Source organism: Malaya genurostris, chromosome 3 (genome assembly GCF_030247185.1).
Source record: "Malaya genurostris strain Urasoe2022 chromosome 3, Malgen_1.1, whole genome shotgun sequence".
In the NCBI taxonomy this organism is placed as follows: domain Eukaryota; kingdom Metazoa; phylum Arthropoda; class Insecta; order Diptera; family Culicidae; genus Malaya; species Malaya genurostris.
In genome coordinates, this window is record NC_080572.1 from 54,878,263 (window position 1) to 54,897,483 (window position 19,221).

The 19,221-nt window shown below is 34.6% G+C and overlaps 1 protein-coding gene across 1 annotated transcript in view; it reads right to left on the minus strand.

Annotated features, from left to right (window-relative positions):
* LOC131434744 (frizzled-like) overlaps nt 1-19,221 on the minus strand; it is a 91,761-nt gene that overhangs the window by 40,298 nt on the left and 32,242 nt on the right. Inside the window, exon 2 of the mRNA XM_058601820.1 lies at nt 6,662-6,781. Within this exon, the coding sequence (XP_058457803.1) occupies nt 6,662-6,781 (120 nt within the window). The remainder of the gene's footprint in view (nt 1-6,661; nt 6,782-19,221) is intronic.

The following is a 19,221-nucleotide window of genomic DNA, read 5'->3' on the forward strand; positions in this document are numbered from 1 at the left end:
CTGTTTTAACTGTTTTAACTGTTTTAACTGTTTTAACTGTTTTAACTGTTTTAACTGTTTTAACTGTTTTAACTGTTTTAACTGTTTTAACTGTTTTAACTGTTTTAACTGTTTTAACTGTTTTAACTGTTTTCACTGTTTTAACTGTTGTAACTGTTGTAACTGTTTTAACTGTTTTAACTGTTTTAACTGTTTTAACTGTTTTAACTGTTTTAACTGTTTTAACTGTTTTAACTGTTTTAACTGTTTTAACTGTTTTAACTGTTTTAACTGTTTTAACTGTTTTAACTGTTTTAACTGTTTTAACTGTTTTAACTGTTTTAACTGTTTTAACTGTTTTAACTGTTTTAACTGTTTTAACTGTTTTAACTGTTTTAACTGTTTTAACTATTTTAACTGTTTTAACTGTTTTAACTGTTTTAACTGTTTTAACTGTTTTAACTGTTTCAACTGTTTCAACTGTTCTAGCTGTTTAAACTGTTTGAACTGTTTGGACTGTTTGAACTGTTTTAACTCTGTTAACTGTTTTAACTGTTTTAACTGTTTTAACTGTTTTAACTGTTTTAACTGTTTTAACTGTTTTAACTGTTTTAACTGTTTTAACTGTTTTAACTGTTTTAACTGTTTTAACTGTTTTAACTGTTTTAACTGTTTTAACTGTTTTAACTGTTTTAACTGTTTTAACTGTTTTAACTGTTTTAACTGTTTTAACTGTTTTAACTGTTTTAACTGTTTTAACTGTTTTAACTGTTTTAACTATTTTAACTGTTTTAACTGTTTTAACTGTTTTAACTGTTTTAACTGTTTTAACTGTTTCAACTGTTTCAACTGTTCTAGCTGTTTAAACTGTTTGAACTGTTTGGACTGTTTGAACTGTTTTAACTCTGTTAACTGTTTTAACTGTTTTAACTGTTTTAACTGTTTTAACTGTTTTAACTGTTTTAACTGTTTTAACTGTTTTAACTGTTTTAACTGTTTTAACTGTTTTAACTGTTTTAACTGTTTTAGCTGTTTTAACTGTTTTAACTTTTTAAACTGTTTTAACTGTTTTAACTGTTTTAAATGTTTTAACTGTTTTAACTGTTTTAACTGTTTTAACTGTTTTAGCTGTTTTAACTGTTTTAACTGTTTTAACTGTTTTAACTGTTTTAACTGTTTTAACTGTTTTAACTGTTTTAACTGTTTTAACTGTTTTAACTGTTTTAACTGTTTTAACTGTTTTAACTGTTTTAACTGTTTTAACTGTTTTAACTGTTTTAACTGTTTTAACTGTTTTAACTGTTTTAACTGTTTTAACTGTTTTAACTGTTTTAACTGTTTTAACTGTTTTAACTGTTTTAACTGTTTTAACTGTTTTAACTGTTTTAACTGTTTTAACTGTTTTAACTGTTTTAACTGTTTTAACTGTTTTAACTGTTTTGACTGTTTTAACTGTTTTAACTGTTTTAACTGTTTTAACTGTTTTAACTGTTTTAACTGTTTTAACTGTTTTAACTGTTTTAACTGTTTTAACTGTTTTAACTGTTTTAACTGTTTTAACTGTTTTAACTGTTTTAACTGTTTTAACTGTTTTAACTGTTTTAACTGTTTTAACTGTTTTAACTGTTTTAACTGTTTTAACTGTTTTAACTGTTTTAACTGTTTTAACTGCTTTAACTGTTTTAACTGTTTTAACTGTTTTAACTGTTTTAACTGTTTTAACTGTTTTAACTGTTTTAACTGTTTTAACTGTTTTAACTGTTTTAACTGTTTTAACTGTTTTAACTGTTTTAACTGTTTTAACTGTTTTAACTGTTTTAACTGTTTTAACTGTTTGAACTGTTTGAACTGTTTACTGTTTTACTGTTGGTTTTCTCCATGTCACCTTATTATTTCTAGTTTCCATTATTATTCATTTTCTATCTATTTATTTTATATTTTAGTTCATTTCATCAATTTTCATTCGATGGGATTAAATATATTAAAAATTTTCATCTCCTTAGATTAATTTTTTGTTACTTCCTTATTTTAGCAATATAATGATCGTATTGTTAGGTAATCACTTGCAATTTTATCTTTTCTTAGCTCCTCTGTTTCTTTCTGGTTTTAATTCTGTTGTATTTTTGTGCTTTCCCATATCCAAAGACTATGGGTGTAATTTTTTTGTATATGTGGGTATGTTTGCATATGCATTGTACAAAAATGTACAGTTAATTTTCCTTGAAATGGCCTAACCATTTTGCACAAATTCACATGTATTCAAATCTAAGGTTTTATGGATTAAAAATGTCTTAATCCTACTTACGATTGCGTGGTTACTGGGTTAATTTTCGAAAATTATATGTCCAATTGCGTCCGATTTCAACAGTTGACAGCAGATGCGATACCAATGAATTCGGTATTTTTGCTAATGACATTCAATTCATCTGTAGCTTCAATATTGTAATTAGAATTTTTAAAGCTTGGTATGTTTCAATACAACATTTTAAAACTAAACTGACCAAGAGCCTTTGTTTCTTTGTTTCTTTGTTTCTTTGTTTCTTTGTTTCTTTGTTTCTTTGTTTCTTTGTTTCTTTGTTTCTTTGTTTCTTTGTTTCTTTGTTTCTTTGTTTCTTTGTTTCTTTGTTTCTTTGTTTCTTTGTTTCTTTGTTTCTTTGTTTCTTTGTTTCTTTGTTTCTTTGTTTCTTTGTTTTTTTGTTTCTTTGTTTCTTTGTTTCTTTGTTTCTTTGTTTCTTTGTTTTTTTGTTTCTTTGTTTCTTTGTTTCTTTGTTTCTTTGTTTCTTTGTTTCTTTGTTTCTTTGTTTCTTTGTTTCTTTGTTTCTTTGTTTCTTTGTTTCTTTGTTTCTTTGTTTCTTTGTTTCTTTGTTTCTTTGTTTCTTTGTTTCTTTGTTTCTTTGTTTCTTTGTTTCTTTGTTTCTTTGTTTCTTTGTTTCTTTGTTTCTTTGTTTCTTTGTTTCTTTGTTTCTTTGTTTCTTTGTTTCTTTGTTTCTTTGTTTCTTTGTTTCTTTGTTTCTTTGTTTCTTTGTTTCTTTGTTTCATTGTTTCTTTGTTTCTTTGTTTCTTTGTTTCTTTGTTTCTTTGTTTCTTTGTTCCTTTGTTTCTTTGTTTCTTTGTTTCTTTGTTTCTTTGTTTCTTTGTTTCTTTGTTTCTTTGTTTCTTTGTTTCTTTGTTTCTTTGTTTCTTTGTTTCTTTGTTTCTTTGTTTCTTTGTTTCTTTGTTTCTTTGTTTCTTTGTTTCTTTGTTTCTTTGTTTCTTTGTTTCTTTGTTTCTTTGTTTCTTTGTTTCTTTGTTTCTTTGTTTCTTTGTTTCTTTGTTTCTTTGTTTCTTTGTTTCTTTGTTTCTTTGTTTCTTTGTTTCTTTGTTTCTTTGTTTCTTTGTTTCTTTGTTTCTTTGTTTCTTTGTTTCTTTGTTTCTTTGTTTCTTTGTTTCTTTGTTTCTTTGTTTCTTTGTTTCTTTGTTTCTTTGTTTCTTTGTTTCTTTGTTTCTTTGTTTCTTTGTTTCTTTGTTTCTTTGTTTCTTTGTTTCTTTGTTTCTTTGTTTCTTTGTTTCTTTGTTTCTTTGTTTCTTTGTTTCTTTGTTTCTTTGTTTCTTTGTTTCTTTGTTTCTTTGTTTCTTTGTTTCTTTGTTTCTTTGTTTCTTTGTTTCTTTGTTTCTTTGTTTCTTTGTTTCTTTGTTTCTTTGTTTCTTTGTTTCTTTGTTTCTTTGTTTCTTTGTTTCTTTGTTTCTTTGTTTCTTTGTTTCTTTGTTTCTTTGTTTCTTTGTTTCTTTGTTTCTTTGTTTCTTTGTTTCTTTGTTTCTTTGTTTCTTTGTTTCTTTGTTTCTTTGTTTCTTTGTTTCTTTGTTTCTTTGTTTCTTTGTTTCTTTGTTTCTTTGTTTCTTTGTTTCTTTGTTTCTTTGTTTCTTTGTTTCTTTGTTTCTTTGTTTCTTTGTTTCTTTGTTTCTTTGTTTCTTTGTTTCTTTGTTTCTTTGTTTTTTTTGTTTCTTTGTTTTTTTTGTTTCTTTGTTTCTTTGTTTCTTTGTTTCTTTGTTTCTTTGTTTCTTTGTTTCTTTGTTTCTTTGTTTCTTTGTTTCTTTGTTTCTTTGTTTCTTTGTTTCTTTGTTTCTTTGTTTCTTTGTTTCTTTGTTTCTTTGTTTCTTTGTTTCTTTGTTTCTTTGTTTCTTTGTTTCTTTGTTTCTTTGTTTCTTTGTTTCTTTGTTTCTTTGTTTCTTTGTTTCTTTGTTTCTTTGTTTCTTTGTTTCTTTGTTTCTTTGTTTCTTTGTTTCTTTGTTTCTTTGTTTCTTTGTTTCTTTGTTTCTTTGTTTCTTTGTTTCTTTGTTTCTTTGTTTCTTTGTTTCTTTGTTTCTTTGTTTCTTTGTTTCTTTGTTTCTTTGTTTCTTTGTTTCTTTGTTTCTTTGTTTCTTTGTTTCTTTGTTTCTTTGTTTCTTTGTTTCTTTGTTTCTTTGTTTCTTTGTTTCTTTGTTTCTTTGTTTCTTTGTTTCTTTGTTTCTTTGTTTCTTTGTTTCTTTGTTTCTTTGTTTCTTTGTTTCTTTGTTTCTTTGTTTCTTTGTTTCTTTGTTTCTTTGTTTCTTTGTTTCTTTGTTTCTTTGTTTCTTTGTTTCTTTGTTTCTTTGTTTCTTTGTTTCTTTGTTTCTTTGTTTCTTTGTTTCTTTGTTTCTTTGTTTTTTTTGTTTCTTTGTTTTTTTTGTTTCTTTGTTTCTTTGTTTCTTTGTTTCTTTGTTTCTTTGTTTCTTTGTTTCTTTGTTTCTTTGTTTCTTTGTTTCTTTGTTTCTTTGTTTCTTTGTTTCTTTGTTTCTTTGTTTCTTTGTTTCTTTGTTTCTTTGTTTCTTTGTTTCTTTGTTTCTTTGTTTCTTTGTTTCTTTGTTTCTTTGTTTCTTTGTTTCTTTGTTTCTTTGTTTCTTTGTTTCTTTGTTTCTTTGTTTCTTTGTTTCTTTGTTTCTTTGTTTCTTTGTTTCTTTGTTTCTTTGTTTCTTTGTTTCTTTGTTTCTTTGTTTCTTTGTTTCTTTGTTTCTTTGTTTCTTTGTTTCTTTGTTTCTTTGTTTCTTTGTTTCTTTGTTTCTTTGTTTCTTTGTTTCTTTGTTTCTTTGTTTCTTTGTTTCTTTGTTTCTTTGTTTCTTTGTTTCTTTGTTTCTTTGTTTCTTTGTTTCTTTGTTTCTTTGTTTCTTTGTTTCTTTGTTTCTTTGTTTCTTTGTTTCTTTGTTTCTTTGTTTCTTTGTTTCTTTGTTTCTTTGTTTCTTTGTTTCTTTGTTTCTTTGTTTCTTTGTTTCTTTGTTTCTTTGTTTCTTTGTTTCTTTGTTTCTTTGTTTCTTTGTTTCTTTGTTTCTTTGTTTCTTTGTTTCTTTGTTTCTTTGTTTCTTTGTTTCTTTGTTTCTTTGTTTCTTTGTTTCTTTGTTTCTTTGTTTCTTTGTTTCTTTGTTTCTTTGTTTCTTTGTTTCTTTGTTTCTTTGTTTCTTTGTTTCTTTGTTTCTTTGTTTCTTTGTTTCTTTGTTTCTTTGTTTCTTTGTTTCTTTGTTTCTTTGTTTCTTTGTTTCTTTGTTTCTTTGTTTCTTTGTTTCTTTGTTTCTTTGTTTCTTTGTTTCTTTGTTTCTTTGTTTCTTTGTTTCTTTGTTTCTTTGTTTCTTTGTTTCTTTGTTTCTTTGTTTCTTTGTTTCTTTGTTTCTTTGTTTCTTTGTTTCTTTGTTTCTTTGTTTCTTTGTTTCTTTGTTTCTTTGTTTCTTTGTTTCTTTGTTTCTTTGTTTCTTTGTTTCTTTGTTTCTTTGTTTCTTTGTTTCTTTGTTTCTTTGTTTCTTTGTTTCTTTGTTTCTTTGTTTCTTTGTTTCTTTGTTTCTTTGTTTCTTTGTTTCTTTGTTTCTTTGTTTCTTTGTTTCTTTGTTTCTTTGTTTCTTTGTTTCTTTGTTTCTTTGTTTCTTTGTTTCTTTGTTTCTTTGTTTCTTTGTTTCTTTGTTTCTTTGTTTCTTTGTTTCTTTGTTTCTTTGTTTCTTTGTTTCTTTGTTTCTTTGTTTCTTTGTTTCTTTGTTTCTTTGTTTCTTTGTTTCTTTGTTTCTTTGTTTCTTTGTTTCTTTGTTTCTTTGTTTCTTTGTTTCTTTGTTTCTTTGTTTCTTTGTTTCTTTGTTTCTTTGTTTCTTTGTTTCTTTGTTTCTTTGTTTCTTTGTTTCTTTGTTTCTTTGTTTCTTTGTGCCCTTTATATAAACTCGTTCCTCATGAGATATCAAACCCCTGGATGGCTACAATCTGACTACAATCTAAATGTCCAGGGTCAGAAGCTTTGTTTTCCTAATACTTTGTTACTATGTTCATACGTTTTATCAATATTCTTTCATTCCCAATGTTGATTTTTCGCATAATTGTTTGTTTGTTTTCTTGAAGTCTTTGTTTGTACGTTTTTTTATTCGAATATGGGAAGCTTAGTTTTTATTTTCTATTTTTCATTCAGATCTATTTCTCAATTTCTGCTTACTTATTATTTTCTTCTTCATAGCTATGGCATTCTTGTTATATACAGTAAAAACTGTTTATAGGAAAAAATACTCTCAATTCAGCAACACCAAATTTTCCTCTTTTCATTTCTATTTGAATAGAGACATTGTACAGCAGAAACCAAATTCGCAAATAAAGGAAATCCTCCACTCAGCCGCGAAGCTTCACTTCAAAGCGCACAAATGTAAAGCCCGAAAAGCAACTCACCGTGAACAGACAGCTCGCCACGCAGACGGCTGCCCACGAACCGACCCAGTACTTGAGCACGGTTCGTTCGTTTTCTGAAAAGAACATCGAGTTGCAGGGTGCACCGCAATCTTTTGTGACCTGGAAAGAGAAGTAAGCAAAACGAGAACAAAGTGTGAGACAAAAAGAAACACTTCAATTTAAATACTTAATAACCTATAAAGAGCATAATGAAGGGTGTTTTAATTATCAAGGAATAGTGTAGCATCCAGTTTAGCGTTGGGCAAGCGATGTTCCATCTGTTGCCTTTTAGCGTTGCAAGTTGAAACGTAAATTGGCGAAACATATGCTACTGCTTCGATGCAGTTCCATCAAACTTGGATCACTTCTCCGAAACGAAACCCAATTCAAAACCACAAATCGTAAACTGTTACCATCTATTAGAAAGAACTAGCACGAAAAAAACCTGTATTCGTTCGCTTTCTTTAAAAGAAAATATAAATAGATCATTTCCAGCTCAATTGGATACAGCAGAATCACATTCCATCTTTCCATATTTTAGAAGTGTTCGTGTGGGTTTATCGTGAATCGAGCATTCCGCAATTAATTAACGTTGTTCATTGATTTGGATAGCTGGCAAAGTACGCAAACACTCGCACATCTGGCCTCCGGTTGGCTGTAGTAGTAAATGCCTTGAGGGGGTCCTCAATCATTTCGTGACAGTTTTGTTTTGTGAACCAGTTCGTTTGATTGACAATCATGCCTTTGGGTGACAAAATTAGTTAGAAACGTCAAATTCAATTTGCCAACGTTTGCTGCCGACAACTTAATGAGAGGGCATCAGGGTGAGGCGTACGATGTTTGATATGTCTGATGAATAATCGATAAATTTTCTATTCACTAAAATCCTTTTTGTTTTCAGTCTGCACATTATCCATTCCCGTCACTTACAGCTATTTCAATTAAAGTTTCGTTGTTATAAATTTCTAACGGCTTGTTGACGACCTTCGGCTTACAGGTTACAGGAAAATTTCATTCGTTGTTCGATCCAACTTGGCAATCGCTTTCCCCTGTCAGCATGAAGGTAACAAGCAATTTAATAAAAGCCTTCTTTGTGTTAACTTTCAACTGCAGGTTTCAACCCGTTCCGATATCGGCTATGAAATACTATTTAGATCCGATAGAGACTAGCTCTACTCGACCCTGAAAGGAAGTATTTTATTACCGACTAATGAAAGCAAACCAATCACAACCTCACAGCTTAGCTGAAGATCTAAGTATTTAGATGAACTTTTAGATAAACGTGTTTGGATGTGTGTTGCATTTAAATGTCTGCCGTGTTGCACTGCAATTCAGCTTCCTTATTTCGACTCTGGTATCGTATTCATGTTGAGTGCTTCTTTTCGTAGATCAATTTGATTTGTTTGGAAAATCTGTTATCCTTCTGCTCCACGCCTGGCCCTTCCAAAACAGTATTAATATTTTAATGTATCTTTAGTTAATAATACGTACATCCATCACGTCATCCTATTTTGATGTGGAACACATCTTCATTTTCTATATAGGGGTGCAAATCAGAAACTCAAGGAAAAATACACGTAGAAATGTGGCCAGGTTTTAAACACTTACAGCTCAGTATATTTTGTATCAATTAGTAATATTATTTCGTTATTTGATTGCAAATATTTCTAAGATTCAATTTGAATGTATCAGGCCATGTATTTTCAATTATAAATGATTGAAATTTAGATTAGTAGCGAGCAGTGTACTATTTTGTCTGCAAAACATCTACGGCATATCGGATTTCCCTGCCATAGACGACAGTTTTGAAGGAGTAAGCGATATATCAAAGGGAAAGCATAGCTCTGATTGGTCAATCGACGCAAAAGCGAAGCTGTTGGAAGCACGCGAATCTATAAATAGAAGCAAAATTATAGCTAACGTTTCAGTCCTACGCGTAGCGTGCTAGAGGTAAGTTGTTGCTAGACAGCAAGACAAGAAGTGCCATAAAACGATTTAAAGCTTTAATTGGTATGCTCTGATCTTGTGTCTGATCTTGTGTATATTTTGAGTGCTTAAGATTAATTTCTAATTTTTACAAGATGAACTCGATTGATAATGAGAAAAAGTTTATCGCTTCAACCGAAATCGCAGAATGGTAGAGAAACTTAACGCTATAAAAATAACTGCTTGCATACAAAACTTGAACACAAGCTTGGCGAAGAGAAGCTTAAGGATCAAGTGTAAACCAAGTTAACTTGTGTTGGTAATTTGTGTATTACGTACATTTTGTTTGGTACGAATGCTATAGATCTATGTGTTCGTATATGCAGTGCACCGAGTTTACCAAAGTGGATTGCACGATTGAGTTTCAAACAATCTTTTTTCATAATAATTTATTCTCAAATGTATGTTAATCCTGACATCTTGGATGAAATATCAGTTTTGATCAATTTTTCACCAACGTTTGATGGAAAATTGCTTACATTTTATGAATATAGATATTAATTCCCTTATAAAAACGTGTTTAATCCACCTAGCAGTGAGATGATACCTTTTTTATCAATCCGCATGTGTTTTTTGCATGAATATTCTTCGGTGTTCAAGTTTTCATGACATTATTTTAATGACCGTCGTTTTAAGCGACAATTTGAGATTTTAATCACTCATTACTCTGTCATGTCGAAACTGCAAATCGGATCGAATTTAAATCTAGAAGTGTGATAATCGATTAAAGGTGCCATGATATGTATGTTCCACTTTAGAGTTTACGGTAATTTAAGGTACTTCCAGAGCCGGTATTCAGGAACCAGCATAACCCAAACCGATTCGTATGGCCATATGACGAATAAATTGCAATATTTTTGAGTCCAACTTTGAAGCTTTTCGGGATTGTCATCTTCTATATCGGTTTGAATTTTAAAAATTCATCATCATGTAATTCGAGAACCGGAAGTCATAATTGGATAAAATTAATTAATTTTGTATATAAGTTTATTTTAATTTGAATTTTTGTTTCTGAAATTTGATTAGGCCTTTTTTGAGAAAACTATTGAGCTTTGAGAAACGATTTTATACTGGAACCGGAATTCTAAAATCAGTATGGCCGAAGTCAGATAAATTCACCTGAGTAGCTGTATAGTTTACATTTTTTTCAAAATATTTGAAAATCAGTGAAGACATCTTTGAGAAATCATAGCACGAATTAAATTTTTAGGTGCCTTCTGAATCGACAACTGAATACCACTAAAACTGAAAAAAGTTAATTTTTTTTATCGATTATTCAAATCTGCTAACCCGATAAACCTGATTAATTTATGTGGAATAGACATTTTTATACCAATCACCCTGTATCTCCGAAACCGGAAGTTGGATCTGACTGAAAAGCAAGATATTTTATAGAATCTTGAAATTTTTCATTTGAATCTTAGATGATTCTTAGATTTCATTTGAATCTTAGATCAGTTCAGCCATCTACGAGAAGAATGAGTTACACAATTTTGATTTCTTTTCACATATCATCCTGTAGTTCCGGAACCAGAGGTCGGAATCAAACATAATTCAGGAACTTTGTTTGGGAGCATACGACTTTTCGTATGAATCTGAATTTGTAGAAAATAAATTTTCCGAGAAAATTGAGTGAAATTATTTGTCACACACGCATTTGCTGGTCTCGACGAACTGATTCGAATGGTATATGGATGTTATGTTCTTCCAGCATTTATTGTTGTAAGTAGTTTAAAACAATATAATTTAATAAAAATTCTGCCATCATCTGGTTTATATATGTCATATTCGGACGATTATGTTGCCAAAAACGAGCCGTGCTAAAATCGGTCCGAAGCTAAATGTCATGAAAAAGGATGCTGTACACAGTCTTTTTGGTACTTAGAAACAATTGTATGTAACAGTATAAAAAATCGTGTTCTCCGTTGCTCCCAAGCAATTTTTTGTCATACAGCGCTCAAAACTCCTACTGCTGGAATAGGGGGAAAAGTCGTTTACACAAAAATTTCGATATCTCCGTTAAAAATGGACGGATTTTAACAATCTATGGCTTGTTGGATAGGTATTACCGTGCGGGATCTAAGTCTGAAAACATATTCTGTTTTCAAGGTCAATTGTGACAGATACTGTCAAAAAACTGAAAATTTTGACATAAAACTTCGTATAACTCAAAAAGTAAACATCCGATCTCAAAACCATTCAATAGCGTTTTGAGTGACGGGGAGACCTTTCATTTGCGACTAGTTTGATCAAAATCGGTCCAGCCATCTCTGAGAACTCGACCTCTTAGTTGACAACACACATACAGACACACACACATACACACACACACAGACATTTGCTCAGTTCGTCGAGCTGAATCGATTGGTATATGACATTCGGCCCTCCGGGCCTCGGAAAATTTTTCGAAAGTTTGAGCGAATTCTATACCTATTTTTTATATATATAAAAAAAGGTAAAAAGTTAGCAACACTGCTTCAATGCATTTGAATTAGATTTCACTACACAGAATAAACAAAACTAAATATTTTCTGTTACAAAAGCAGTTTTCCGGAAAAATAAATAGTTTTACGACAACATTACATATCCATTGCTTTTCGCGTGTTAAATTTAAGGTTCCTTTTTTGCGGGTTTACTTTTAGAAGGTACGTAAATCTTTATATTGCAATAATTTCTGCAAGAGGAAATCCATATAGGAATGTGTTTGTTGCTAACCAAATAAGTCAGTGGAAGTAAGCTGAAACTGAAATAATTTTTCTCGAGCAGTTTTAAGGAAAACGGAAGAGTTTAAGACTAAGATTTTCGCTTTTTCTGAACTGCATTTTCAAGTAGTATGAACCGATTGGTTTATTTTTCAACCATATGAGAGATTTATTGAGTAAAATCAGGAAAAAAAGCGTCGGAATTTGTTTTTACGCACACATTGTTGGCTTACTCATTCGCTTGCGAAGAGTCTTGCTCCTTAAATACTGAAATCCGTATCGCAAGTATGTACAAAGATATAATTGCATACATTTGTGATATTGATGTAATTCCGTCGGCTATAAAACAAACAATGTTAGGTGTTGGTTCCTAATCAAGACCAATCTAAGCAGACTCTCGTGCAATTGCGGATTCAAAAGTGTGACGATTTTTATTCGACATTTGAAAAGAGACCAGAGTGAAGTGTGACGATTGATTAAACTGTTTGATTGTAGATTATTAGAAATTTTGGATGCCTTGTTCCACATCAATGGCTCGGACAACCCCATGGGGCTGATCCGTGTAGTTTTTAAATGCAAAATGATTACAAATAATGGCGTTGATGAACAAATATATTTAATATATATTAAGTATGAGTTATTCATAATGAACTCTCCGCTGGTTTTTGGCCAGTTTTATTTCCGAACAGTCCAACTAATTTATCTTCTATGAGAAATCCTGCTACAATCGATCTGGTTCTAGTAGATCAATGATACAGTTGTAGCGAACTTGTTTTGATTTAAATCATCAACCAATAACATTTATGATTTCAAATTAAGCAATGATGTAATATGAACCATGAAATTGTTTTGGGAAAATCGGTTGATATCGATACAGCAATACATTCTATAAAGAATTACATGATTGAAGCTAGGAGTCTATTAGTCCCAAGCGCTCGAACTAAATTAAATTCTCCAGTCATCGACAATCTTCAACTACTCTTTCGTCTACATCAATATAAACATTATTGTGATCCTACTATGAAATCCATAGTTGAGGACCTTTAAAAAAAATTAAACATAGATTCACTGAATAAATCAAACCATATTCTAAATCTTTCTCAGGTTCTATACTAGTCGTCAGAAACCAGTTTCAGCTCTCAAAGAGAGAAATCCAACATCTTCTGCAACTGATGGTCAAAGTCGATAGTTTTTTCAATTTTTTGAGTCCTGTTGAAATCTCACACAAACACAAGTCTCGAGATGACATTACTAAGTCAAATAATGATGAAAAATGATTGCCAAATGGCAAACTTAAAATAACGAAAGCTGCTAAGAATCTACTTTAATTGAGACAATAAGCGACTTGGAAGAATTCTTAGTGTCAGTAGGATCGTAACACTAGCCATGCAATGGTCCTGTACGCTAAGTATCGGCTACTAAGTCTGTTGAAACAATATGGCCAAATTACACAAAGGGAATGTAATGCCAAGACTTTGCTATTCTCCTACTTTTTACTTGTTGAATAAAAGAAATCATTATGCAGAAAACTGTTACTCATATTATAGTAATATTTTTTCCCGGTCATGTAAAAAACTTTTTTCCAGTGAAACCAAATTCACGACTTTTTCTTGGTCACTTGCCACCCTGTTATTGCCAACATGCCGCGTTACGTTTCAAAACATGATCATAAATATTTGTTCAAACTGACCCAATTTGCAAATTGGTTCGAAATTCCTCATGATTTTGCAAAATGACGAAATCGAACAAGAAATAATATTTACCCTCTGAGAGAGTTATATGTCTTTGATCGCGAATATCTCTTGTTATTGTTATTATGCAGCAACATAATTCTTCTTCCATTTCGTCGGAAATATGATCTGCAATTTACGATTAAAATTTCAGTAGTAAAAGATAACCACAAATAACTCAAATTTGTTTCTGAAATGTTTGGTATGAACGAGCATTAAGGTGAAATTCAGCGCCAAAATACGATGTTCATGCACTGAAACAAACCTTCACCTAGCTGATTCCAACTATGCATCATTTCATTCGTGCCGTGACTATCGGATCGATCGGACGTAAATTCGGCTTTCTCCAATCGCGTGGTGAATTGTTTTATTCCGTTATCAAGGTCATTCCGTATTCTATTGTTTGCATCAGTGATAATTCGAATTAATCCGTTCTCAAGGCCGACTGTGAGCTTGTGTGAAGCAGCACTGCGTGCGGTACCGTTAGCCAGCGCCAGCGCTGGGCGCTGCGTATATATCGTTGTACATTAGAAACAGTGATAAATATATATAGTGATAATAAGAGAAACGTTTCATTGGACAGTGTAGTGAGAGACAAAAAAAAAGTGCTTTTTCCTGAAAGAGGTTTTTTGCACTCTACTGGAAGGAATATTTACCCATTGCCTCGGACTGGGTATTGGCAGCCGTTCACTGTTTTGGAGCTTAAGCTAAGTAAAACTTTATTTTCTCTGTTGTTTAATACCACTTCAATTGCACCCCGAATCTGACCGCACGGACACAAGTCCGTGACATGACAGGCGATATCAAATTGCCTGACCTTCCCCTTGATGATCAGATGGATGCTTCAGATGGCAATAAATCGCGCATTAGAAGCTATCCCGATGGGCTTGCACTCTCGGCCGGACCGTATGCGGTTTACATCCGGACCAAAGCGAATGGTAAAAAACTGAACCTTCTAAAACTTTCTAATGACCTGTCCTCGCGATACAATACTGTACAAAAAATTGAAAAAGTACGCCCGGACAAGCTTAGGGTCTTGTTAGCCAGTGCAAAACAGGCTAATGAGATCGTTCAAAGTGAGAATTTCACGCGGGAGTATCGCGTATACGTACCAGCTCGCGAAGTCGAGATAGACGGCGTGATCACCGATCCGAGTCTGACTTGCGAGGACGTTCTTAAGCATGGGGCAGGCGGATTTAAAAACCCCCTACTCAAGAACGTTAAGATACTGGACTGCAAGCAATTGCGTTCAGTATCGACCGCTGAGGATGGGATTAAGTCCTATATCCCATCAGACTCGTATCGGGTGACTTTCGCTGGCTCGGCTTTGCCTAATTACGTCCTCCTGGACCGAGTTCGTTTACCTGTTCGTCTTTATGTACCGCGGGTCATGAACTGCACCAATTGCAAACAATTGGGACATACAGCATCCCATTGTTGCAATAAATCCCGGTGTATAAAGTGTGGAGGGAGTCATGCGGATAACTCCTGCAGTGGAGACAATGAAAAGTGTCTCTACTGTAAGGAGGGGCCGCATGACCTCTCTGATTGTCCCGTGTATAAATTGCGTAAGGATAAAATGAAGCGTTCACTCAAGCAACATTCCAAACGCTCATTTGCGGAAATGTTGAAATGTGCTACGCCACCTACCGAAAATCCTTACGCTTACTTGTCAACTGACGAGAGCGAATATGATGACCCCCTCGAAGGTACATCTTCGGCTGTCCCTCATAGCTCATCAATTAGAAAGAGAAGAAATAAATCCTCTCAAAAGCTAACCCTAGTAAGGGTTCGAAGATGTCCTCTGATGGGTCTCGAAAAATTACAACAACTGGTAGTGATGGCAAAAAACCAGAGAAAAAAGCTCCAGGCCTTGGAAAATTAAATTCCGAGCAAGAATTTCCATCACTTCCTGGGACTTCAAAACCCCCGAAAGTCCCTAAAGATCAGTCAGAGAATTTACCAAATACTGGGTTTGTTAAATTCTCTGATATTGTGGACTGGATCATGTCTACTTTCAATATTTCTGAACCTCTTAAAAGCCTGATAATGGCTTTTATTCCTACAGTTAAAACATTCTTGAAGCAGTTGACTGCAAAATGGCCCCTTCTTTCAGCGATCGTATCCTTCGATGGCTAAGTCACCCACCGAGGTCACGGATACAATCACTGTTATACAGTGGAATTGTAGAAGTATCATCCCAAAAATAGATCCTTTCAAATTTCTAGTAAATAATCTGAAATGTGACGCATTTGCATTGTGCGAAACTTGGCTAACTTCTGAAATACCCTTAAACTTCCACGATTTTAACATTATTCGTCTGGATCGAGATGATCCCTATGGAGGAGTACTTTTAGGGATCAAAAAGTGCTATTCTTTCTATCGCATTAACCTCCCATCGATACCAGGTATTGAAGTTGTCGCATGTCATGTTACAATCAAAGGCAAGGACCTTTGCATTGCTTCCATATATATTCCACCAAGAGCCTTGGTTGGGCATCAGCGACTCAGTGATATCATTGAGCTCCTTCCCGCACCGAAGTTGGTTTTAGGAGACTTTAACTCTCATGGTACGGGATGGGGTTGTCTTCACGACGATAACAGATCAGCTATGATCCTTGATATCTGCGACAACTTCAATATGACAATCTTGAATACGGGAGAAATGACACGAATTCCTGCACCGCCAGCAAGACCAAGTGCGCTGGATTTATCCCTTTGCTCGACATCGCTACGGTTGGACTGCACGTGGAAGGTGATCCCTGATCCCCACGGTAGCGATCATCTGCCTATCGTGATTTCAATCGCCTATGGATTAAGACCATCGGAGACAATCAATGTTTCGTATGACCTCACACGAAATATTGATTGGAAATGCTACACAAATTCGATATCTGAGAAACTAGAAACAACACAAGAACTTCCTCCGGAGGAAGAGTACACGTTTTTGGCTGGCTTGATTCTCGACACCGCGATTCAAGCTCAGACGAAACGTGTACCCGGCGCGAAAACTAACATCCGTCCTCCCAACCCGTGGTGGGACAAAGAGTGCTCGGAATTAAACGCGGAGAGAACTTCATCATTTATCGAGTTTAGGAAAAACGGAACACCTGATAATTTTAGAAACTACGCGGCATTAGACGCTAAGATGAAAAGCTTGATTAAAGCGAAGAAAAGCGGTTATTGGCGTCGATTCGTAGACGGATTATCGAGAGAAACATCAATGAGTACTCTTTGGAACACAGCCCGACGAATGCGCAACAAAAACACCACGAACGAAAGCGAGGAATATTCTAACCGCTGGATATTCGATTTCGCTAAAAAAGTATGTCCTGACTCTGCTCCGGAACAGACGATCATGCGCGTCGCCTCATCTAACAGAAACGAAACACCTTTTTCGATGGTCGAGTTCTCACTTGCGCTTTTATCGTGTAACAATAAAGCTCCGGGGTTAGACAAAATCAAATTCAACTTGTTGAAAAATTTGCCTGACTCTGCCAAAAGGCGCTTATTGAATTTATTCAATAGACTTCTTGAGGATAATATTGTCCCACATGACTGGAGACAAGTAAGAGTTATCGCCATTCAAAAACCAGGGAAACCAGCCTCCGATCACAATTCGTATCGGCCGATTGCTATGCTTTCCTGTATCCGGAAATTGTTCGAAAAAATGATTCTGTTTCGTCTAGACAATTGGGTCGAGACTAATGGCTTACTTTCAGATACACAATTCGGCTTCCGCAGGGGCAAAGGAACGAACGATTGTCTTGCGTTGCTCTCAACCGAAATTCAAATGGCATTTGCTCGTAAAGAACAAATGGCGTCAGTTTTCCTAGACATCAAGGGGGCTTTTGATTCAGTTTCCATAAACATCCTATCTGAGAAGCTGCATCAGCAAGGTCTTTCACCAATTTTGAATAACTTTTTGTATAATCTGTTGTCCGAGAAATACATGTATTTCGCGCATGGTGATTTGTCGACAATACGATTCAGTTACATGGGTCTTCCTCAGGGCTCATGCTTAAGCCCCCTTTTATACAACTTTTACGTAAACAACATTGATGAATGTATCAACACATCTTGCACGCTAAGACAACTTGCCGACGACAGCGTTGTGTCTATTATAGGACCCAAAGCTGCCGATCTCCAAGGACCATTGCAAGATACCCTCGACAACTTGTCGACATGGGCTCTTCAAATGGGTATCGAGTTCTCTACGGAGAAAACTGAGCTGGTTGTATTTTCAAGGAAGCGAGAACCAGCACAACTACAGCTTCAACTAGGGGGTGAAACCATAGCTCAGGTCTTCACATTTAAATATCTCGGGGTCTGGTTCGATTCCAAAGGCAACTGGGGATGTCACATTAGGTATCTGAAACAAAAATGCCAGCAGAGAATCAATTTTCTTCGCACAATAACCGGAACTTGGTGGGGTGCCCACCCAGGAGACCTGATCAGGCTTTACCAAACAACGATATTGTCCGTAATGGAATATGGATGCTTCTGCTTCCGATCCGCCGCGAACACCCATTTCATTAAACTGGAAAGAATTCAGTATCGTAGTTTGCGTATTGCCTTAGGTTGCATGCAGTCGACTCATACGATGAGTCTCGAAGTGCTCGCGGGCGTATTACCGTTGAAAAATCGATTCTGGGATCTCTCATATCGATTGCTTATCCGATGCGATATCTTGAATCCGATGGTGATTGAAAACTTCGAAAGGCTTGTCGAGCTCAATTCTCAGACCCGTTTGATGTCCTTGTATTTTGATTACATGGCTCAGAATATTAATCCTTCTTCGTTTGTTTCCAACCGTGCTCATTTCTTGGATACTTCTGATTCTACTGTGTTTTTCGACACATCCATGAGAGAAGAAATTCATGGAATTCCGGATCACGTGCGCCCTCAAGTGGCCCCAAATATTTTCTATAATAAATTTAGAACAGTCAACTGTGAAAAGGTGTTTTACACTGACGGATCAAACATCGACAGGTCCACAGGCTTCGGCATCTTCAATCAAAACATCACCGCTTCTTACAAACTCAGTGATCCGGCTTCAGTTTACGTCGCAGAATTAGCTGCTATTCAGTACACCCTCGAGATCATTGAAACCTTGCCCAAAGACCATTATTTCATTGTCACGGACAGTCTAAGCTCAATAGAAGCTCTCCGGGCAATGAAGCCAGGAAAGTGTCCCCCATATTTCCTGGGGAAAATACGGGAACATTTGAGTACTTTATCTGAACGGTCTTATTTAATATCGTTAGTCTGGGTCCCTTCGCATTGTTCCATTCCGGGCAATGAAAAGGCAGACTCATTGGCTAAAGTGGGCGCATTAGAAGGTGATATTTATGAAAGACCAATCTGCTTCAATGAATTTTTCAGTATCTCTCGTCAGAAAACTCTCGAAAGTTGGCAAACTTCATGGAGCAATGGCGAACTGGGACGATGGCTACATTCCATTATCCCTAGGGTATCGACGAAACCTTGGTTCAGGGGGATGAACGTGAGTCGCGATTTCATTCGTGTTATGTCGCGGCTCATGTCAAATCACTACACCTTCAACGCACATCTCCGGCGTGTTGGGCTTGCGGAGAGCGGTCTCTGCACCTGTGGCGACGGTTATCAGGACATCGAGCATGTCGTGTGGTCGTGCGTAGAGTATCGTGACGCCAGGTCGAAGCTACTGGAATCCCTTAGGGCCCGAGGTAGACCGCCTGAGGTTCCGGTTCGTGATGTGTTGGCGAGTCGGGATAGTTCATATATGCTTCTCATATACCAGTACCTTAAACACATTGATATACAAGTGTAATGTGTTTATCCTCGTTCAGAAAGTATAAACTCCACCTACAGGTTCGACACTGACATCCGCCCGATTCTCTCGATCCCCGTCCCTGTCCACCATCTTCATTGGAACTAACAAGATCTTTTTTTTGTCACTAACTTTTTCGTTCCCCCTTCCCTGTCTCTTCACCATCTCGATGGCAACTAATTAGATCTCTATCGTTTTCAGACATTTTGTCCCCACACCCCCTGTTTTACCCCGTTTCCACAATATTTACTTTTTTTTTTCTTCATCTCTTCCGTAACATCACCATCATCGTCCAGGGAAGACCGCTCCAGTCGAAAACCAGCATGCGGG